Source organism: Brachyhypopomus gauderio, chromosome 19 (assembly GCF_052324685.1).
Source record: "Brachyhypopomus gauderio isolate BG-103 chromosome 19, BGAUD_0.2, whole genome shotgun sequence".
NCBI classification, from domain to species: Eukaryota; Metazoa; Chordata; class Actinopteri; order Gymnotiformes; family Hypopomidae; genus Brachyhypopomus; species Brachyhypopomus gauderio.
This window is the reverse complement of record NC_135229.1, coordinates 10739809-10764240: the sequence shown is the minus strand read 5'-3', so window position 1 is coordinate 10764240 and position 24432 is coordinate 10739809. Positions and strand designations below refer to the sequence as shown.

At 46.7% G+C, this 24432-nt stretch overlaps 1 protein-coding gene and 1 long non-coding RNA gene across 4 annotated transcripts in view; both read right to left on the bottom strand.

The window, feature by feature from the left end:
- Positions 1-24432, bottom strand: part of rsrc1 (arginine/serine-rich coiled-coil 1) — a 119633-nt gene that overhangs the window by 37430 nt on the left and 57771 nt on the right. For all 3 annotated transcript variants that reach the window (XM_076981005.1, XM_076981007.1, XM_076981006.1), the window contains exon 6: positions 17567-17618. In XM_076981005.1, the coding sequence (XP_076837120.1) occupies positions 17567-17618 (52 nt within the window). The remainder of the gene's footprint in view (positions 1-17566; positions 17619-24432) is intronic.
- LOC143482611 (uncharacterized) lies at positions 8425-10699 on the bottom strand. The gene is made up of 3 exons (XR_013122268.1): positions 8726-10699; positions 8563-8592; positions 8425-8455 (listed from the first exon to the last, which is right to left on the bottom strand). It is a non-coding gene; the product is annotated as an uncharacterized LOC143482611 (long non-coding RNA).

Below are 24432 nucleotides of genomic sequence, written 5' to 3'. Positions count from 1 at the left end.
TGAACGTCTGCGGCGGGAATACCAAACGTTTCTCGGATGAAGTGTTGCCCTGACGCCAGGGGAGGCGTGGCGACAGTGGCAGAGGTCCGCCCCCTCCCCCCTCCCCCACTTCCTGGCTTTGAAGCTAAGGTGTTTCTACATGGAGAGGGGCGGAGTTTGGAGGGGTGGGGGTGGGGGAGAACCGTGTCCCGAGAGCAACTGTGAGCACAGCTGAACGTCTGGATCGCGCAGCTTTTAAATAGACCACAGGGTTGTTCCCAGAACACTGTGGAGAGGAAGAGGTTTTCTCAGAGAGAAGAGTCTAGGTGAGTCTCAGCGGAGTCTAGGTGAGTCTCAGCAGAGTCTAGGTGAGTCTCAGCAGAGTCTAGGCGAGTGTCAGCAGAGTCTAGGCGAGTGTCAGCAGAGTCTAGGCGAGTGTCAGCAGAGTCTAGGCGAGTGTCAGCAGAGTCTAGGCGAGTGTCAGCAGAGTCTAGGCGAGTGTCAGCAGAGTCTAGGCGAGTCTCAGCAGAGTCTAGGCGAGTCTCAGCAGAGTCTAGGCTCCTCAGGCTCCTAGGCTCCTTACTCTCAGAGGTGTCTAGGTGAGTCTCAGAGGAGTCTATGTGAGTCTCAGAGGTGTCTAGGTGAGTCTCAGAGGTGTCTAGGTGAGTCTCAGAGGTGTCTAGGTGAGTCTCAGAGGTGTCTAGGTGAGTCTCAGAGGTGTCTAGGTGAGTCTCAGAGGAGTCTAGGTTTTCCCCCTCTGACCTCCCAACTCATAGTGTGTGTTCACGTTAAAGTGCATGTTGAGCACAGGGAACACACTGACCACAGAGTGTGAATCTCTTCAGACGTGTGTGGAGAGAGCAGACAGGCTGGGACGCGTCGGGCCGGAGGTGAGTGAGGTCTGACAGCTATGTGAGGGCGTGTGTTGGGCGACAGGGCAGAGACTGGGCACAGCGGCGTCCATCTCCAAACCCCACACGCAGGTGTGTGTGTGTGTATACGGGGTCCTCACACACACACACACACACACACACACACACACACACACACTTCCGGTTCAAGTGATGCAAGGCGGCCCCGTCTCCAGGGGAGAGAGAGACGTCTCCATGGCTGGTCTGTTGATGTACTAGTGACACGCGTGGGTAATTAGCAGCATGGGTAATTAGCAGTGTGGGTAATTAGCAGCGTGGGTAATTAGCAGTGTGGGTAATTAGCAGTGTGGGTAATTAGCAGTGTGGTTGGGCACTCAGCCCTTACTTCACGTCGCACCAGCTCTTACGTGCTTTCGTTTCAGCATCTCTGCTCTTACCTGTGATGTCCCCGCCCACCCCACCAAGTCCCCGCCCACACCACCAAGTCCCCGCCCACCCTGTCCCCCCATCCACGCAGAACATTACTTGGAGCAGACCTCACTTTAAAGCTACATTACTTGGCCCCCACGGTCCTTCATATTATTCACTGAAGCAAAGAAAGGCACCCCCCCACTACCCCCCTCCCCCCTCGCTGTGGCGGTGGAGTCTTGCAGGGGGTAGTAGAACAGCTGGGATGGCCCAGCTAATTCGGAGGGCTTTTTGTTTGCATACAGACTCTCTCTGGGCTCCAGTTCAAAGCCCTCGAGCTGGGACTGTGCACCAAGTGGCTAATCCCTACGAACGGGCAACTTTTAAATAAAGATCACCCCACAGAGGAGGGAGGGGCTACCCCGACTCGGCAACGTACGCACACGGGGTCAAAAGGCCAAGAGGAAGGCCGCTAAAGAGCAATTCAGAGGTGCTTTGGAGAGCGACTCATCAAAACTTAAAGAGGGAGTGAGATTTATGAGGGGCTGGCAAACCATTGACGGACACTTCAGGAGTTTCTCCTACTCTTTATCCTACTCATATAATACTGGAGAAGTTTACTCTGCGCTTAACCTACTCTAATAATACTGGAGGAGTTTACTCTGCTCTTAACCTACTCTAATAATACTGGAGGGGTTTACTCTGCTCTTAACCTACTCTAATAATACTGGAGGGGTTTATTCTGCTCTTAACCTACTCTAATAATACTGGAGGGGTTTACTCTGCTCTTAACCTACTCTAATAATACTGGAGGGGTTTACTCTGCTCTTAACCTACTCTTAATAATACTGGAGGGGTTTACTCTGCTCTTAACCTACTCTAATAATACTGGAGGGGTTTACTCTGCTCTTAACCTACTCTAATAATACTGGAGGGGTTTACTCTGCTCTTAACCTACTCTAATAATACTGGAGGGGTTTACTCTGCTCTTAACCTACTCTAATAATACTGGAGGGGTTTACTCTGCTCCAAGATCACTCCTCCTCATCACTCTTCACCAGAGGTGTCAATTCCTTGCTAATTAGTGCAATCCAGGTAAAATTAGTTGAATCAACACAATCCAGGAAGCCTGAGCAAAATCCTGCTGAGGACTTTTACTTTCTGAACCTGGAATTGACACCTCTGCTCCTCACTCCTCACTCATCATCATCACTCCTCACTCATCATCATCACTCCTCACTCCTCCTCATCACATGTGGAACTGTGGCGTGTCGCTGGCATGTGCGTTTCCTTGCGTGTGTTTCGCAATGTCATTGTCAGAGTGTCTGTTCTGAAGAAGTAATTCACATGCTAGATACACACAGAAGACAAAAACTGCTGGGTCAAATCTGAGAGGAATATGCGCATGCACACACATGCACGTGAGCTCACGTGTGTGTACACAAGTGCACACTGACTGGGGGCTCAAGGCCACTGCGAACACACACTGCTGTTTAAAGCTCAGCAAGAAGGCATTAAGCACGAGATGCAACTGCTATTAAAACAGAAGATCAATAAAGCATTCTTGAAGTTGGAGAGTTCTTTGAAAAGTCTTCAGAAATTTCAGTCATGTAAATGTTGTATAACAGGAAGACAGGAAGGAGAGAACACCCACGTCAGTCATGAAGAACTCACTCAGAAATAAAACAGATCCATCCGTAATAAATACACGTAGTGCTACTGTAAGAGCTGTAGTAGCTGGTAACAGTCTTTACCCCATCATGCATAAAATCAGCTTAAACTACACAAACTGAAGGAAAATGAACAAAGAGCTATGAGAACCCATCAACCTCTTATAACAGCTCGTCAAATACAGAGTTCCTGAGTACACTTACGCTAAAACCTCTCAAGGTTGATCATCTCTTCCATCTCCAGTCGTTCATAAGAGGGCCAGCCCAAGACACGTCCCAGTCCACCCAGTCCAAGACACGTCCCAGTCTTCCCAGTCACTCTAACAGAGACCCATGGAGGGGTGGGGGGGATCTCCACCCTAACAGAGACCCATGGAGGGGTGGGGGGGATCTCCACCCTAACAGAGACCCATGGAGGGGTGGGGGGGATCTCCACCCTAACAGAGACCCATGGAGGGGTGAATGGGGGTCTCCACCCCAACAGAGACCCCAAGGGGGATGTAGGGGGTGGGATCTCCACCCTAACAGAGACCCGAGGGGGTGGGATGGGTCTCCACCCTCACTGGGGTAGTGGTGGTGGTGGCGGGGGGGTGTCTCTGTAGAGCAACTAGCCACTATCGATCCCTTTTAAAGCTCCTGAATAATAAATCCCCCCCAACACAGCCCATCTTGGCCTGGGGAAGGGCTTAAACCCCACTAATTACATCACCACTGAAAGGAAATCATTGATCAACAGCATTATGGGAAATTAAACTGCCCCCCGAAACTGGATCAAAGTCAAGCGAGTGGCTTAGCAGACTCTCTGAGGAGGCTTAAAACCCACGACAGACGCTCATATACACAGCCACTCATCCATGCATACATAGAGCTGCACCATCACACACACACACAGCAAATGCATACGCATAGAATGCATCATTAACCAGGACTGTGAGGTCAGCTCAGTGGCGCCCCCTGTGGTCGGGTAACAGCAGTGTCTCTGCACCTCTCCACCGTGGTCACTAATCTCATTAATCCCTCACCACCACACTGACACACACACACACACACACACACACACACGGCTGGTGGCTTCACACCCAGTGCCAGCTCACACCATCGGCATGGCTACCGACAGCACGCAGGCAGGAGCAGCCAATCAGGAGCATCCAATCAGGAGCAGGATGAGCTGCAGAATGGGGTGGGGTGTGTTCACTCCATGGAGGTGGGTGATGATTGCCATTAACAGCCTTCAGGACTGTTGTAAGTGTTCTTACTGCTGTATGTGCGGCTCGTAACACACACACACACAAACACACAAGTATTTCCAAAAAGTTAAGGGGTTGTTCTAGTTTTCTAAGAGTGGACGATTACAGGACTCTCCTCTGTAAGGGAGGAGCAGAGAGGACAGGAGCGACTGTGTGTTTGTGTGAGAGAGAAAGCGCGTGTAAACGTGTGTGTGTGTTTATCGTTCAGTGTGCACTCTCTCTCTGCAGCTGAGCATTGTGGGGGCTGCCGTGACAGCACCAGGCCGAGGCGCTATCGGTGCATCTTATAGGCCGGCGACCGCGCCAATCACCCTGTGGTGGCCGGGAGGCTACAGCCGCCTGCCCGCTCGAGATAAAGACGGGCGGAGACAGCGGAGGGGCGGGGCCGACGTACGGAGAGCTCCGCCCGCACAGGAGGCGCCTACAGATCACCACACAAGGAGAAATGAGTTTTTGTCCAAGATGCCCCATACACCCCCACCCCACCCTCCATACACCCCCACCCTATCCTCCATCCAAAGATCCATTTCTTCACTGGCCCAGAGAGATGTGGGTAATACTGCCTTATCAAAGCATGGCGTCGGCTGCTGAAGCGGAGGGCAGATGAGGACGGGGCAGATGCAGGGGCAGAAGCAGGGGTAATCCCTCGCTGGGTGTCATCCCAGGGGATTATGTGTGTTTGGGGATTATACGTCTATTGTGAAGATGTCCATTCTGTGTTCATGAGCGGCGAATGGAGGCCGGGCAGATGTCCAGCAGATGTAGTCAGTCCACGGGAGACCCGCGCTGTCCTCCATAGACCTGCCCCTCCTCCACAGCCCTACTCATCTATAGACCTGCCCCTCCTCCACAGACCTACTCATCTACAGACCTGCCCCTCCTCCACAGACCTACTCATCTACAGACCTGCCCCTCCTCCACAGACCTACTCATCTATAGACCTGCCCCTCCTCCACAGACCTACTCATCTACAGACCTGCTCCTGCTCCACAGACCTACTCATCTACAGACCTGCTCCTGCTCCACAGACCTGTTCCTCATCTACAGACCTCCTCCTCCTCTACAGACCTGCTCCTCATCTACAGACCTCCTCCTCCTCTACAGACCCGCTCCTCATCTACAGACCCGCTCCTCATCTACAGACCTCCTCCTCCTCTACCGACCTGCTCCTCCTCTACAGACCTGCTTCTCCTCTACAGACCTGTTCCTCCTCCATAGACCTACAGGTCTGGGCGTGGCTGTGGGCCCGAAGCCCCGCCCCACGCTTCCCTGTAGCTACACTGATGATGTGGCCCTCACACTCCTCTAAGCGTTACCCCACATAGAGGAGTGACCCCTCCCTGGCCTCCCTAACGCTCCCTTTTAGCGCCCCTGCTGGTCAGCTGGGGAAGTGGTCAGTGCTGTGAGCCTCAAACTTCTCCACTTACATAATATGTATAATATATAACAGACCCGTTCATACAGTCATAGACATATATACACACACCCACCCACCAACACTGTCCACTGAACATACACTCACACATACACCACTCTTTATGCACGTTCTCTCACACACACACACACTCACCACATGTGCCATACAGATGGAGCACAGACAGTGTTTCCCTGTTTGGAGACAGATTGGAAGGACATAGAAATACCTGGAGAACGCAAATACATGAGCTGAAACATGGAGAAATTAAACAAACATTAATTCTTCAAAAGTGTTTGCTGTAGAGATGAAAGAGGTCCGATGTAATTTCTACTATTTATTTATCGTCCGATGAAACAGTGAACCTCATTCGTCTCCAAGGCCCTGATTGCCACTCGAATAATTAGACAGAAATGCGCAACTCTAGGAAAAAGAGGAACTCATTATGTGTTTATTTCTCTTCACCCCCACCCTGAATAATGGAGGAGTCTGAGAGAGAGAGAGAGAGAGAGAGAGAGAGAGAGACAGTAGGGAAAAGAGAAGGAAGGGAGAATGAGAGAGAGAGAAATGTCGTATGCGTTTTTGTCATGCCATCAATCTCACAGACAGAACGTTGATGTCTCTGTCATCAGTGGACCAAACCAAGCCAGAGGTGGCGGGGGGGGAGGGGGTGGTCATTATGTCTACATCTACTGGACAGATCCACTGCCAAATGACGCAGGGTGACTGAAGGGAGGAACTTCCTTAGAGGAAGAACTAGCAAGTGGGACAGATCGCTAGCTTGAGTGTACACACACACACACACACACACACACACACACACACACACACACACTACACCTCTCATTCTCACACACACACACACACACTCTACACCTCACACACACTACACCTTTCTCTCTCTCACACACACACACACACACACACACACACACACAGCACCTCACACACACACTCTCTACACTTCTCACACACACACACACACACTGCACCTCACACACACTGCACCTCACACACACACACACACACTACACCTCAAACACACACACACAGTACTGTAGTCTATACAGTGTATTAATCACTTTGGCAAGTGGTTAATTACAATTCAATAAAGCTATTCAAACTTCATTTTTAATTCAAGTGAGAGAAAGAGATACCAAAAGAGACAGAAAGAAAGATGGAGAGATAGAGTCAGATGGACAGGGAAAAAGAGAGAGAGAGGAGAAGAGAGGAGAAGAGAGGAGGCTGGCCGTGAGATGGGGTCAATCGCAAACCCACCAAACGAGTCATTTGTGCTGTGTGCCTGGCCCGGTGGCGTGTGTTTATGGGGAGGAGATCAGGTGTTTGAGGAAGCGTGGTGGCCACGCTGCTCCTCACGCTGATTATGGTTCTTCAGTTCATTCCACAGGCCTCCTGCAGCCGAGCAGAGAGGAGACCCGACACCGGGCCCGCTGGAGGAGCCCGACACCGGGCCCGCTGGGCTCTCCGCCGCTAAACACAGCAGTGACGGATGTGCACACGCCAACTACAACAAAGCCTTCCCTGTTCCTCCGCCCAGAAGGGTGGAGTACAGAATGAGTACTGATGAGTACCAGTAATCAGTAGGAGAGCTAGCTAGGGCTGTCAACTGCCATACACACACTGCACAGACACACAGCATATACAGACACAGTGCATACACAAAGTATACACACACATTTCCACAGGTGTGTGTGGAACATTAGAACACACAGCTGTGATACACAGACTTCACATAGGAACGACACACAAAAATGAGCCATTCAGAAACATGCTATTACAACCAAGGGAGCTAAAAATGATCTATAATTACATTATCAACCACACGCACTTTCACATAAAGCTTGTGAATGGAGTGTCACATAATTGCAAGAACAATATGACAATTTATTTACAGCCGCCTCCTCCCAAACACACACACACAGATATATGACACACACACACACAGAAATGTGACAGGCTAGCTTCTAACCACTCTGTGTAGCTGTTTCACATGAAGGCAAAGTGCTTATACAATTCCTGTCCCCCCCCTAAACACACACACACACACACACACACACACACAGGCGCGCTCACACTGACTTCTCCAGCAGACCCAGCCGGCAGGCCAAGGTAATTAAATTACTTAGCAAAGTTTACTTAACAGTAAATGGTTAGCAAAATTTAAGGTGATTGCAAATTTGCTTTCATTCCACTTCAATAGCTGGTCTGTTTAAGTCTCGTCTGCAAATAATTAGCGCATACATTTGCATCAAAATCATTTATACCATATGCTGCAAAAAATTATGGAAAACAGCAAATTAAAAATATTCTTTTTTCTGTTATGGTAATTTGTACATATTGAGACTGAACAAAGGGTGTGAGAGGGAGAAAAAAAGCGAGAGAGAGAGAGAGAGAGAGAGAGAGAGAGAGAGAGAGAGAGAGAGAGAGAGAGAGCGAGCAAGCATGTGGATTTAAATACCAACAGCAAAAAGATGGTTGGATAGTGGATTGTGTGTGTGTGTGTGTGTGTGTGTGTATATGCACATACCCACAAGGTTGTTTCAGAAGCCCACCAGATGCTGTGTGAAAGCGGCCAGCCGTGGTCCCCCTCTCACACACACCGGCCCCCCGCCAACGGCCCTCATACACCTTACACTGCTAATGATCTTACACACACACACACACACACACACACACACACACACACACACACACACACACACACACACACACACAACCCCACCTCTCTGCATACAGAACAGATGAATGGATAAACAAAGAAACTGTGCAGAACAGAACAAGTAAAAGAGCAAAAATGGGCTGAAGTTTCTCACCACAGAGTTTCAGTTTGATCGGGAGCGTCAGCTGTATGGCAACAGGACGCTTGTGTTTCAGTACTTACACTGCTTAAAAAACCTAAATCAGCACAATATCAAAGTGCTGAATTTCAGGACAGCTGTAGTGCACATCACCTGTCTGGTCGTCGAGGCGGGGCGGCGCACCTGTGTGGGGCGAACCACGAGTCACCATGGGTCCGCCCATTCCTGACCAGCACACAGCTGACCAAACCGACAGGAAACCCCGCCCCTCAGCTCTGACCCCGCCCACCTACATAGAGTATTCCCTTCGTCACACCTCAGACTGCTGCAGGCCAGTCGATCCGGGTCCGGAGCGTCCCCGCTCGGTCTCCCCCCTGGACGTCCATCACCCTGTGGTTAATATGGCTAAGTGGGCTTGGGGGGGGGCTGGTGCTAAGAGCTTCTACAGGAGTTTGGGAGCGGCCGGCTCTCTGTGAAGTGTGTAATCGCGGCTGGTGACTGGAACAGTGAGGTAATGGCTCATAAATTCAGCTGGGATCAATGGGGCACAGGCAGCGAATCACAGAGCGCGACTCGTCTATTTACGCAGCGCGACTCGGCAGTTACACCTGCCCTCAGTCACCAGCTGGAACTGCACCTCTATGGCACGAGCAGTACGGGGGGGAGACGAACCACGACTCGGCAGATAGACAGCTGTGTGGTGTGGAAACACACACACTATACAAATGTACATATTGCACAAATTAATCACTTACTCTGCTTCTGTGTGTGTGTGTGTATGGAGTGGGGGGAGTGTGAGTGTGTGACAGCACTCCAGTTTGGTGGGAGTGAGTTTTGATGAGCATAACCTGTGGAAGCACAGTGAGGACATGACTACACACACACACACATGCATGCATACACACAAACACACATGCCCACAAACACACATGCACACGTACACAAACAAATGTAAACAAACACACACACACACACACACACACACTCATTGAGCTAATGTTGAAGGAAAGCAGCACTCACATAACCAGAGAGATCTGAGTTCTCATTTTAGCCCTGTGGTCAGATTTGACTTCATCACAACCGAGACAAATAAACAAACCCAAACAGCAACGTCAGTTCAGAGGGGGACACAAGAGGGTCCAAAAGACAGAGGGGCTGGAGACCCAGGAGAAGACGCCTGGAGAGGATGTGAGAGGACATGAAAGGATGTAAGAGGACGTGAGGGGACGTGAGAGGACATGAGAGGACGTAAGAGGACGTGAGAGGACATGAGAGGATGTAAGAGGACGTGAGGACATGAGAGGGCATGAGGATGTGAGAGGACATAAGAGGACATGAGAGGACATGAGGGGACGTGAGAGGACATGAGAGGATGTAAGAGGACGTGAGAGGACGTAAGAGGACGTAAGAGGACGTGAGAGGACATGAGAGGATGTAAGAGGACGTGAGGACATGAGAGGGCATGAGGATGTGAGAGGACATAAGAGGACGTAAGAGGACATGAGAGGACGTGAGAGGACGTGAGAGGACGTGAGAGGACGTAAGAGGACGTGAGAGGACGTAAGAGGACGTGAGAGACGCAGAGACCCTGGAGTCTGTCCTTCACAGGACCAGCTGAACGTTCTTACTTGTTGCGTTTTGTTTCTGTTCATTGGAAACTTCATTTTTGGAGATGATTAAATGTGAGATCAGTTAGGTGAGCCACTGATTCTCTAACTGCAGTGAGAAAGAGAGTGAGATGGAGAGAGAGAGACAGAGAGAGAGAAGGAGAGATACTAAGACAGAGTGTGTGAGATAGAGTGAGAGACAGAGAGAGAAGTGAAATGTGGGTATGATCCTACTGATATAGAAGAATACCTGACACATACGGTGACTTCTATCAGATACACATGATTACTAATATCAGATATGAGTGAAGATGCATGTGTGTTTACATGGAGGGAGGGAGGGAGGGAGAGAATGAGGGAGAGGAGAGAGAGAGATGGACAGTGAGGGAGAAAGAGAGGGAGATGGAGGAGTAAGAGAGAGGAAGTAAGGGGGAGCAAGAGGGAGGGAGTGAGAGAGGGGGGGAGTAAGGGGAGAGAGAGGGAGTGAGAGAGAGAGGGAGGAGTGAGAGAGGGGGGGAGAGAGAGGGAGAGAGAGATCATTACAGGTCTGCTGGGGCTCCTCCACAATAGACCTGAAGCAGCTTATGCAGGGATGATCTGCTCAACACACACTTGCAGAGTCCATCAACCCACCCACACACACACACACACACACGCGCACGCGCGCGCACGCACACGCACGCACACCCACACCCACACCCACACCCACACACACACCCACACCCACACCCACACACACACGCACGCGCACGCGCGCGCACGCACACCCACACCCACACCCACACCCACACCCACACACACACACACACACACACACACACACACACACACGGCAGGGAGGATTTAGGGAGCTCTCAGGAGACTCGTGTGAGGAGGTAAGAGTGAAGCGCCTGGTGCACTGAGGGACCAGCTCTCCAGCAGGACAACATCGCCATGCCAACCCCTCCAACATCTGCTCCATCACACAGGGAGAGGGAGGGGGAGAGAGGGAGAGAGAGAGAGAGGGAGAGAGAGAGAGAGAGCTACAGGAGGACAGGGGGACGGGGGACAGGGGGTAAGAGGGAGGGGCAGAGAGTGGGTTGGGGGTGTTGAGATGTGGGGTCACTACTATTTAGTGACAGACTACCACTAGTTCATTAACCCCGTTTATCCAGGGGAAATACATAAAGCACAATCAATAAATCTGAGAAAGATATAACACACAGCATCCACACACACCCCCCACCACCGTCTGCACACACACGGATGCACGGCCACAAACCTCAGAAAAACACTCCACACGTGCTTTTCATCTCACACGCAGCTCCGTTACATACAAACCCCATGAAAACTACACAGACGGGACACGGGACTAAACAATCAAAATTACACTCCACGCAGAAACATCTACCGCTTCAGTGTATCCCAAACAACGTGAAGAAGGAAGAGATGTATGACAGTGTTCCACGCTGTGACAATTTCACGGAAACATTCCCAAGCAGACATGCGGATCACGGCACGAGGAAACGAGCTCGGAGCAGCACAAAGCCCAGAGGAACCATGTTCACACGGTCCGTAGCACCAGAGCGAGACTGAAGTAGCCCTTCAACGGACACCTCAAAGGGACAGAGGTGTCTCCGCTGGGTGCCACAGAGGGCGTCATTTTTATTTAATTTTAAAAGTTTGTCTGGGCCTCATGGACCCATCTGAGAGAGAGGACGCCCAGAGACACAGGTGCTCTTAACAGGGTTGTGCAGCAGAGATGCTGATGGCACGGGACACGTGCAGGATCACGACTGATCTGAGAGCAGTCAGGGAACCGTATCACCATAACCACAACCTCCATAGCAGACTGAACACCTGCAAATCCACCATCTCTTCCATTTGCCTTCTCAGGTTTCAGGCTGGCTTTAAAAACTGGTTTTTAAACCTCCGTTTTTTTATTTTTATGGAGAGCTCATCCATTTTGTTGGCCCATTTAACCTCACCCAGTCCAGTTCTACTCACATTTGACACTGGACTTCATTTTATCATATGGTTTTAATATCAGTCCCAAAGGTTGCACACTTATCTAACCAAAGTGTCTTTTGAAAGCGTCACATCACTATCAAGAACACAAATTATGGTGTTCATTTCTCAGATGCATAATCAATTTCTATAACAAACCTTCATAGCATCATGTCCTCAGCAGCACGAACGTCTCCCTCATTGAATTCTTACTGCTGTGCCATTTTTGACACCTTTTAAATCCATATGACCCAAATTCACATCTCAGCCGTTGCTGAATGACCTGACCGAGGCTCTCAAAGGAAATGCAAAATATTTCATGAGAGATAAAATGAGTACTTTTCAGCAAGCTGTTAGGGAGCTAGGGAGAATTATATTTCTGAAATCATACCTAGAAACGGTGCTACTTAAGTGCTACTTAACACAAAATAATTCTTTATTAAACACACTGCTTAGATGTGTACTTTAAAACTTTATTTTTAAACTTGCAAATGTGCACTTTTTTATTAGGAGGAATAATATCACATTTCACATTTTGTTTGTAATTCTTTCGAGAATAGTTATGCCTCTTAAAAAACACAATCCTGCTGCAGAGATCCTCAATCATTTTAGGCCCATTTCAAAACAGCCATTTCTCACTAAAGTTATGGAATAGGTCTTTAACCACCCTCCTTTAATACATGTGATATTCATGACGTTTCATTCTGGTTATAAATTCCTTTTAGAGTACAGTCTTTCTAAACAAATGATATATTCTTTTTTTGGATGAAAGTCAAATGATTTTTATAACTAAATTGTAAACTGCTGTTGAGTCTGGTGTACTGTATTTATTATATTAAACCTCATTGAGGCATTTGACACTGTAGATCACAACATGTTTTCTCAATGCTTTAAGCACATGGTTGGTTAAACCATTATAGACCAATTCACATCTTATGTGTCTCATCAGTTTATACTGACAATTGTTTTTCATCTATGTCTATTATTAGCTATGGAGTTCCCCAAGGTTCAATATTAGAGCCTGTGCTTTTCTCATTGTATTCACTTCCTCTAAGTAACAATTTGGAAGTATAACATCTCAATTCATTGTTAGCTGATAACAGACTATATACTATATTTTCCTCTATAGCGCACCAACACCTGCTCCCTAAAGTCGCTCAGTGAGTTTGGATGGTTAGGGTAAAGGGATTCTAGTCCTCACAATCACACACAATGTTATTAAACTACTTACATCATATATTACATTATATTACCCGTAAGCCTGAGTCTAAAAATCTTGGTCTCATTTATCGATCCTGACCTGCAAATCGATTCTGCTGTCAGAATGACCTTTTGTTAACTCATAATTTCATAAATGAAACCATTACTGTCAAAACTTGTCCATGTGTTTGATTCTGCATACATAGATTACTGAAACTCTCTGTATGCATGTGTTATACTTAGGTGACCGGCAAGAATGTCCTGCTAGACTGATCCTGCTCACTGGACCCAAGACAAAAGATCACATGATCCCAGGTGTAGCTTATCTTCTAGCCATTTATTCGATTACAGGGTAGAGATCATGGTTGTTTGATTAGATCAGACCATTTTCTTTTTGAACCTGTGGAATATCTGACCTCTATATCTTTGGACTACCTCATCTGTTACCACTCTTAAAACGAGACTTAAATATACTTTTTTAATACTAATTAATGTTACTAACTGATGCTTATATATATACCAATCTGCTTACTTATTTAATATTACTTTTGATCAATTATGTTGATCACATAACTCATGATGGGGGGGTGCCTCATGTTCTAATATGCCACCGCTATTTTGCATGTTCAACACTTTGGACAACAGACTATTTTAAATGTTTTATAAATAAACTGTGCGTTTCTGTATATAGTATGTATAAAAACTGTGCATGTGTCTATATGTGCGTGTTTTTCACAGAGCTCATGGCTGGCTGGTTCACATATGATGTATTACCTGTAGTACCTTTAATATGTTTCCTCTACAAACTGTTGGCTGGGCAACAGTGCATAGGCACACACACACACACACACACACACACACACACACACACACACACACACACACACACACACACACACACACACACACACACACACACACACTCTTTAAAATGTAATAACAGGCTGTCACATCTGGTTCATAATCAAAGCCCTCAAATGGTGCAAGTCAGAATATATACAACTACTATAATGAAGGATGACTGTTCCCCTCTGTTCCAGGATGAAATACGACTTGCTGTCTGTGTTCATAGACACGGCTCAAAGCACACAGGACCGGATATGTACACCACGGACATGTAAAACAAGACAGAGAAAAAAAGTTGAAATACAAAGCTAAAAGAGAACCAGCCTCCAAAACCTACACATCGGAGTCCTGGGCTCGTGTGTGTCATTCTTGACATCTGCCTTCCCATGATGTGCTGTGCTGTGTGTGTGTGTGTGTGTGTGTGTGTGTGTGGTGTGTACATGTAAAGTAAGCTATCTTTTTCTTTATTCCAGTGCCTGCGCACCCTAGCTCATAGATGAACCGTTAAAGATAATCAACTAAACCCTAATAAAGTAACGTGTGTTCATCAAAATGACAGATGTAGAAGTTATGAAATGCTCTAAATGTGGCTGAGATGTAACTCTGTGAGGTGAAATGTGACCTCATTCAATATGGGCAGGCTCAATCCACAGCTCAACACAAAGCAGCAACATTCGCCTTGAACCTGTTAGCAAACAGCTAATAATGTGTTGCTAATGTGAGACGGGCCTGGTCCCAAACGCCAGCCCTGGTCAGTTAGCCAGCATGACCTCGTAAACTGAAACATCAAGATGTGCCTGAATAAATAAATAAATGATCTGAACATCATAGAAACTCTCTGAAGAAAGGAAACTAGCTCATTATAATCATGAACCAACATGTATAGTTACTTGTGCTCACTATGCTGCAAGGAAATACAGGTACAGCATATATATAGGGTGACCAGACGTCCTCTTTTTCCTGGACATGTCCTTTTTGAGACTTAAAAAAATGTCTGGGGGGAATTTCAAAATCGTATTATGTTTGACTGCCTCAATCATAATACATGTACAGCGCATTGTGATTAGAATTGCCTCTCCGTTCCATTCCAGGTTTCTCTGTATCGCAAATTAGTCACGTACTTCTCCTCAAATCTATGTACTTTACCTTGTGCGTGTGTGAAGAAGAAAGGGTGGGCCTGCCAGTCTACCACCGAGTGTTTACAAGCGAAAGCACGCGTGTCCGTCGGTTCTACGGCAATGCCGAAACTAAAGTGTACGTTGATGGAGGAGTTAAAGAAAAATTCCAGTGCTTTCGCCAAGGTCGTGATCCGTATAAGGCAGAGTGCTTGACGTGTACGGCAGACACAGACACCATGTCATTTGTGTCATATCATACACCGATGACCCCCCCACCTATAATAATATTATATTATTATATAATATTATATATTATATATATAATATTATATATAAATAATAATCTAGGAATAGCTAGCATAAGTTGTAATTTCTAAATTGTGGCACTGTGAATTTTAAACTGAATTGTGAGATGATAAGACGAGTCCTATAAATGAGCCATTCCAAAGCTCTTAATATATACATATACATTGTACTACATCATTATCGTAATGAACATAGCACTTGACGAGCGATTTGAGTTTTTGGGAACTTTCTTTGTCAAAATGGCCATTCCATATAAAACATTCTGTCAGCATTTGACATCTACCCTTGTTTAGCTGGCCAGGCTAATGTCATCAAACTTTAGCTACATCACTAGCAAGCACACTTCAGATTTATTGAGTCAACAGATAAGACACAATTAGACTAAAATAACCAGTTGACAGCAGATGTCCCCAGAATAACATTTTGCCGGGTTTACATCTCTGCATTAATTTTTAAATTAATTAATGTAATTTTTAAGTTAAATTTAGCTATAGCTAAGAAAACACAATACTACACCTGCCTGTTATGTATGTTAATTACACAGAAAGGCCCAACACACAACAAGATTCGTTCCTTTGGTTTGTGACATATGAAACTCTGCCTGTGTTCATGGGTCTACTATCAGTTCACTGCAGGTCCAAAGCTGAAATGCTCTGCCATGGGGTCGACTGCTTATTTCGTTCAAGCAGATAAACACAAGGGTTAAAACTTGATTTGCACTGGAGGGGGTCTTTAAGCAGGGCCCAAGGGTCCAGCTGAAACACATACAGCAAAGGGCAAGAGCCCCTGAGAAGTGGTCTCCCAACCCCAGACGTAATGCAGAGGGCATGTGTATGCGCGAGGGGGTGTGTCCATATCTCACTCTACTTCTCAAACCCTCTTGAGAAGTTTTTCAGACCAGGATGAGTCATTCATTCTCTTTCACTTCTCTCTCTCTCTCACACACACACACACACACACACACACCCCTCTCTAGGGTGTCCGTCCCTTACCCATTAATCCCATATGTTCATACTAAACCATCAGCTTGACCTGAGTCCACCCCATAACAGCCCCACTTAGCCAACTAATGCAACCACCTCCATATTCTCTCCACATCTCCTTCTCTATACTGTAATGTAGAATTGCTCTCCCTTTCACACACACACACACACACACACACACACACACACACACACACACACACACACACACACACACACACACACACACACACAAGGAGCACGCGCATTCAAACACCCACACACCCGGTGCATATGACTGTCCAGGTGTGAGTTAGGACTTGTCTGGTTAAATTATGAGGTGATACTCTTCTGTAAGTGCCCTTGGTGAAAGTACGCTCAGCAGAACACACATTCCGTGAGAGAAAGCACACGTTTGTGTTTGTGTGTGTGTGCATACCATGTTTGTAATGAGAACATGTGGCAAAGCAGCAGAGCATTAGTGCCGTGTGTGAATGTCACCCCAGATGCCCCCTCCGCAGACACACAGCAATCACACCAGTTGGCTGATCAGCTGGACGAACCCTAAAAATCTCCCCTCCATCACTGGTAAAACAGGCATTAACAACCAATGAGCTGCAACATGCACCAATATCTCGTGGCTCTATTTGCTATACCTCTAAAAGAGCAGACCAATCAGAAGACGAAAGTGCACTGAAGTATGTGAAGGCGGAGCTTCAGGTGACAGCGGACTGTAATGGACATGTAAATGTGTGTTGTCAATTTTTCGATCTATCTAGTACACCCAAAGGGTTCAGTGCAGATGACATGGCTGTGACTGCTCCTGAAAGCAGCATTGTACTGGCTACATATAGATAAAAAACAGCATCAAATGAAAAACTACAGGTGGACCATATATACAGAAGAACCATTATAAACCAACAAATGAAAAAAACATTAAAACGAGAATTAATGCCTCACAAAAACAACGTGTGAAAAATCAGAGAGGAACTGTTCAGCTTTCAGTGTTTTCGAAGTGTTTTCATGATTCGCTTGAGTGGTAATAAGTGGTTGAATTGATAAGGTACTGTTCCAGAAGGGCGGGACTTCTGTCTGAGGGGGCGGGACATCTGTGTGAGGGGGCGGGACTTACCTGCAGCCTGCAGAGCTAGCTGGAGACGCACCTTGGCCTGTTCCGCTGGTGTCTGGAAGCACAAGCAGGAGTTTGGCCTAAATATATAGTCATGAACAAACAAATCAACACTCATCCATTTGATAGGGGAGACTTTCCTTCCCTGAGAAAATTACATAATCACTGCCTAAAGAAATGACAGCTAACTCAAAGGAAATGATGAGGAAAATGACGCGGCCTGAAAATCTCTTGGCAACTTCATCAAATTTAAGTGCAAGATTTGCATAGTTATCCCACAAGCTTTGTGTGTGTGCGTGAATGTGTGTGTGTGTGTGCACGCACACTGCCTTCAAGATTTGACGGCTGTAGTGAAAGTTAACGCTTGTGTTTCTGACACCACTCAGAAAAAGCGGGCTGTAATTCCAATATCCCTGCTATTAGATCTGCCGCTCTTAATTGTCAAAAAAGACGGATTGTATAGTAAGGAAGTTATAAAGGGGCGTAGATTGCTCTCAGTAGCGAGCGTGTGTGTGTGTGTGTGGTGCTATAATGTCTGTGTGCTGGGTGTGCAGGATTACAGAGAAATTAAATGCTAATAGGATGAAATCTGAATGTGGAGCTGGCGTGTCAGGGATATGCGGGCGGAGCGGCGGCCGCTGACAGGTCTGACGTGCATTATTCAGCATAAATTTGATTTATCAAACTGTAAAAGTTGTCACTTTGTAAAAATGTCATCTCGGGTGGCGGCGGGGAAATATAATGACCCGCTTTAATGTAAAACTGTCACTCTGCAGTGTCTAAGGCGCCGAGCACACCCACGTCGGGCCGGTGGAACGCCCCGCTCTCTCGTTCACGCTCAGAATCACGCTGCTCTTTAAAAACACGGCTGGCGTTTGAGAGATCTTCCCATCCTCGTCCTCCTCTGTACTTCCTCTCATCCCTCGTGTTGCGTCCTGTCACAAAGGCCCATTGAATGGAAGAGGTGCCATGGTATAAAATATATCAATCACCACAGCCGGGGGGCAAAGGAGACGGTGAGGGGGTAACAGCACAAGCACCAGCAGTCTCCCTGCTCCTCTCCTCCCTCTCTCATCTCTCTCTCTCCCCTCCCTCACTCCATCTCTCTCTCCCTCCCTCCATCTCTCTCTCCTCTCTTCATCTCTCATGTTCAGTCTCTATTTCTCTCCTCACACAACAGTCATTACTGAAATACACAATCTTTGTGTAATGACTAAGGGAGGGGGGGGGGGAGTATAAACACACACACACACACACACACAAACACACACACACACACACACACACACACACACACACATAAAAAGGTTTAAATGGATGGATAACAGTAGGCATGGCAATCATCTTAGTTACAGTTTATTATGAAATTTCCCTTGTAATTACATTAGCATTTGTTTACTGTGCCCCCGGGCATGTGTCAGGCCAAATAACTTAGCTGATATTCACACAGGGACCACCCCTCAGCCACGCCCCTCAACCCTGCCCACTACCACCAGGAAGAGAGAAGAGAGAAAAAAGACCAGTAATAGTAAGTTAAAGGCTGACCCCATATTGCAAGGGGCAGATAGACAGATAATGGGGTAATGAATATGTCAGGTCATGAGAGCGACCCCTACAGTCAGGAATGTTCAGAACACATACACTTCTCTCTGACAGTGACATGTGCAGTTTAGACACAAAAACACAGACACAGGAAACGCATCATCAGGTACGAGAAACAGAGAACCCCCAGAGACAGGAAACGCATCATCAGGTACGAGAAACAGAGAACCCCCAGAGACAGGAAACGCATCATCAGGTACGAGAAACAGAGAACCCCCAGAGACAGGAAACGCATCATCAGGTACGAGAAACAGAGAACCCCCAGAGACAGGAAAAGAATCAACCTTAAATCAAGGTTCATCTAGGCAGAACCTTAAAAAGAAGCTCCAACCGTATGTGAGAATTTCCTACAGCACCCACTCCACCCCTCCCCCCCCCACCCCTGCACTTTAAACATTTACTCTCCTGCTCAATCGAACGTCTCATCCACACAACAGGGTTTGAAGCGCTCCACATACTGACAGAATTAATTACCTCAAGAGTTCAAACCTATATGTAATGAGCATTTTTTTCAATGCTTATATCAATACGCCAGTAAAAGAAAGCACTTATAAATAATATGTACTGTTATTATAAAGATGCTGACAATAAACATTTGGTTTGGTATTAGATAAATGCACAATGCTAATAACTGCCTGTAATTCCTTACCAAACAATAAAACCTTCATAATTGTTCCGCCCACAAGGCACACTCACTTGCGCGTGCGCGCACACGCACACACACACACACACACAGACACAAACAAACACCTCCAGCTGGGCTCCACATTCCAGTCACATTAGAAGAGAATTTGCCCTACAATTAAACAGTAAAACAACTGGATGTGAAATTATGTGAATGAAGGAACAGAGATTAGGGCACAGAGCGCAACAGTCTCATCCCAGCAATATAATGATGTGTAAAAGAATAAAAGGTCTGTCCCTTCTTATACACTCCCCAAACACACACAGACAACACTCACATATCAAACAACAAGGAAAGAGTAACAGGGAGAAAGACAGTTGAAAAACATAGAGCAGAAAGAATAGAGTAGAAATAACACAGAGCTGAAAGAACACAGAGCAGAAAGAACATAGAGCGGAAATAACCGAGCAGTAAGAACATAGAGCAGTAAGAACACAGCTGAAAGAACATAGAGCGGAAAGAACATAGAGCTGAAAGAACAGAGAAGAACAGGACAGAAAGAACATAGAGCAGAAAGAACATAGAGCTGAAAGAACGTAGAACAGAAAGAACATAGAGCAGAAAGAACAGAGCTGAAAGAACATAAAGCAGAAATAACAGAGCAGAAAGAACAGAGCTGAAAAACAGCTGAAAACAGCAGAAAGAACAAAGCTGAAAGAACAGGACAGAAAGAACATAGAGCAGAAAGAACATAGAGCAGAAAGAACAGTTGAAAGAACATAAAGCAGAAATAACCGAGCAGAAAGAACATAGAGCTAAAAAAACAGAGCAGAAAGAACAGAGCTGAACGAACATAGAGCAGAAAGAACATAGAGCTGAAAGAACTGAGCAAAAGGAACATAGAGCAGAAAGAACACAGCTGAAAGAACATAGAGCAGAGAGAACAGCTGAAAGAACATAGCTGAAAGAACATAGAGCTGAAAGAACATAGAGCAGAGAGAACAGCTGAAAGAACATAGAGCAGAGAGAACAGCTGAAAGAACATAGAGCTGAAAGTACATAGAGCAGAGAGAACACAGCTGAAAGAACATAGAGCAGAGAGAACAGCTGAAAGAACATAGCTGAAAGAACATAGAGCTGAAAGAACATAGAGCAGAGAGAACAGCTGAAAGAACATAGAGCTGAAAGTACATAGAGCTGAAAGAACAGAGCAGAAAGAACACCTACACCTACCCACACCCCTCTCCCCACACCTACACACACCCACATCCCTCTCCCCACACCAACACACACACCCTCTCAGTTGTATTTTCTTTCTTTGTTCTGTTCCTTGTAGCTCATCTTTAATGATTTACTCTTCCCTCTAAACCTATCAGCTTGTTATTTCTCCATCATTATCCAATCAGCAGCCTCTCTCTGATCCCAGCCTCAGCTGTCACGGAGATCAGAGGAGTTTCACTGCTTTAACTGTGTTTGTGGAGTTCTGACCACTACAGGGAAAGAAAGACACACACTATTGTTATCATTATTATTATTACTAGTAGTAGAAGCAGCAACAGTGGTAGTTGTAATAGTAGTGGTGGTGGTAGTAGTAGAAGCAATAGTAGTAACTGTAGTAGTAATAGTACTAATGCTAGTAGTAGTAGTAGTAGTAGCAGAAGTAATAGTAATGGTAGGGTAGTAGTAGTGATAGTAATAATAGCAGTAACAGTAGTAGTAATAGAAATAACAGTTGCAACAGTAGAAATAGTAGTAATAGTAATAATGATAGTAATAGTAGTAGCAATAACGGAAGTGGTGGTAGTAGTAGTAATAGTAATGTTTATAGCAGTAGTAATAGTTGTAGTTGCAGTAATAGTAGTAATGATCATGGCAGTATCAGTAGTAATAGTAGTAATGGCAGTATCAGTAGTAATAGTAGTAATGGCAGTATCAGTAGTAATAGTAGTAGTGGCAGTATCAGTAGTAATAGTATAGTAGCAGTAATAGGTGTAAAGGTGACAGTAGTAGCAGTAATATTAATAGTAGTAGTGGCAGTATCAGTAGTAATAGTATAGTAGCAGTAATAGGTGTAAAGGTGACAGTAGTAGCAGTAATATTAATAGTAGTAATGGCAGTATCAGTAGTAATAGTAGTAATGGCAGTATCAGTAGTAATAGTAGTAGTGGCAGTATCAGTAGTAATAGTATAGTAGTAGTAATAGGTGTAAAGGTGACAGTAGTAGCAGTAATATTAATAGTAGTAATGGCAGTATCAGTAGTAATAATAGTAATGGCAGTATCAGTAGTAATAGTATAGTAGCAGTAATAGGTGTAAAGGTGACAGTAGTAGCAGTAATATTAATAGTAGTAATGGCAGTATCAGTAGTAATAGTACAACAGTAGTAACACTTTTCTCATGCCAAATGATGCTTGACAATCAGCACTTTGCTTTTGCATCCAATCTGTCCATCAAATCAATGTTAAGTGAACAAGAACAAACCAGATAGAAGTCAGTAAACTGAAGTCAGTAAACTGAAGTCAGTAAACTGATGGAACTCTAAAAGGGCGTGAAGGTCTGAGGGGCCTGGCTACAGAAGCCTGACTGTGGCTCCTCCCACCAAACAACACAGGAGGAGCATACGCCAGTGATGGGTGCTTTAGAGACCTCAACGCAGAGCACCACCATCTCCTAGAGCAGGAAGCAGTCAGCAGTTCAAAAGCAGGTATCTAAGCGCAGGTCAGGAAGATGAAGAACTGGGGAGGCCTGACGTAATCATGCCTGCAGGCTACAAAGGCTGGGAGCTCTGCATGGACAAGTAACAGAACAAATGAACCAGCTGCTACCTACTGGCTCTCATCCTGGATGGTTAACAGAAGGCACAGACAGAACTGGTCATGAAAGACCCCAACGAGGACCAAACTACAGACGAGAAACCTGCCCGTCTACAAACATGGAAGCTCCCGTCACAGTCAGGCGGTGTACAGATACATGAACGCAGCTCAGAATGGCATTGCAAACACCACCAGAGGCTCCAAGTAGCATCTCTGGACATTACTTGAAGTTTATTGACTTAAAATACAGACTGACCTAATGTAACTTCCAAACCAAACACAGCGCCCAACACAGCGCCCAACACACAGGGCCAGGGCTTTGATCGCTTCACCAATGTGACTAGTACACCGCATACAATTTCAAAGATACAACAGAAAGGAAAAGGGGAAAAAAGTATAGAAAAGAAGCCCACAGAAGGTCAAAAGGTCGTTACTGTGGCTGCTCACATTCTCTCAGACCACGCCCCAAGGTGGATGCCCCTCCCCCAACCTCTATTATTCCTCCCTCTTTTTATCCAGTTTTTTATTTGTAACTCCCATTTTCTGCTTTCTGTAAAAGAGAAATAAAAGAGAAAAAAAAAGACTCAACATATCCCCCCCCAAAAAAAAGAAGCAATATTCCGTTTTTTAATATCCAGGTCTATAAGATCAGAGCATAGATAGGGTTGCAGTGCATATATATACAAACTGTCTGGAGGTCTGTGCTGGTTGTCTACTATCATTTGGCTAGTAATATACTTTTATATATTATCTCAATCTGGAATATCGAGGCCTTTTACAGAAAGCGGCAGCAGTGTTCGTGGAAGCGGCCTCTGTTCATCTATGCTGCGCCATCACCCTGCGTACGGCTGTACCGGGCAGTACCAGGGTGTTGTTCCACCGTGAGGTCGTACCGGGGTGTTGTTCCACCGTGAGGTCGTACCGGGGTATTGTTCCACCGTGAGGACGTACCGGGGTGTTGTTACACCGTGAGGGTGTGGTGTTGTTACACCGTGAGGGTGTGGTGTTGTTACACCGTGAGGGCGTACCGGGGTGTTGTTACACCGTGAGGGCGTACCGGGGTGTTGTTTCCCTGTGAGGGCGTACCGGGGTGTTGTTACACCGTGAGGGTGTGGTGTTGTTACACCGTGAGGGTGTGGTGTTGTTACACCGTGAGGGCGTACCGGGGTGTTGTTACACCATGAGGGTGTGATGTTGTTCCCCCGTGAGGGCGTACCGGGGTGTTGTTCCCCCGTGAGGGCGTACCGGGGTGTTGTTACACCGTGAGGGCGTACCGGGGTGTTGTTACACCGTGAGGGCGTACCGGGGTGTTGTTCCACCGTGAGGGCGTACCGGGGTGTTGCTTCACCGTGAGGGCGTACCGGGGTGTTGCTTCACCGTGAGGGCGTACCGGGGTGTTGTTCCACCGTGAGGGCGTACCGGGGTGTTGCTTCACCGTGAGGGCGTACAGGGGTGTTGTTACCCCGTGAGGGCGTACCCGGGTGTTGTTACCCCGTGAGGGCGTACCGGGGTGTTGCTTCACCGTGAGGGCGTACCGGGGTGTTGCTTCACCGTGAGGGCGTACCGGGGTGTTGTTCCACCGTGAGGGCGTACCGGGGTGTTGCTTCACCGTGAGGGCGTACAGGGGTGTTGTTACCCCGTGAGGGCGTACCCGGGTGTTGTTACCCCGTGAGGGCGTACCGGGGTGTTGTTACCCCGTGAGGGCGTACCGGGGTGTTGTTACACCGTGAGGGCGTACCGGGGTGTTGTTACCCCGTGAGGGCGTACCGGGGTGGTGTTCCACCGTGAGGGTGTACCGGGGTGTTGTTACACCGTGAGGGCGTACCGGG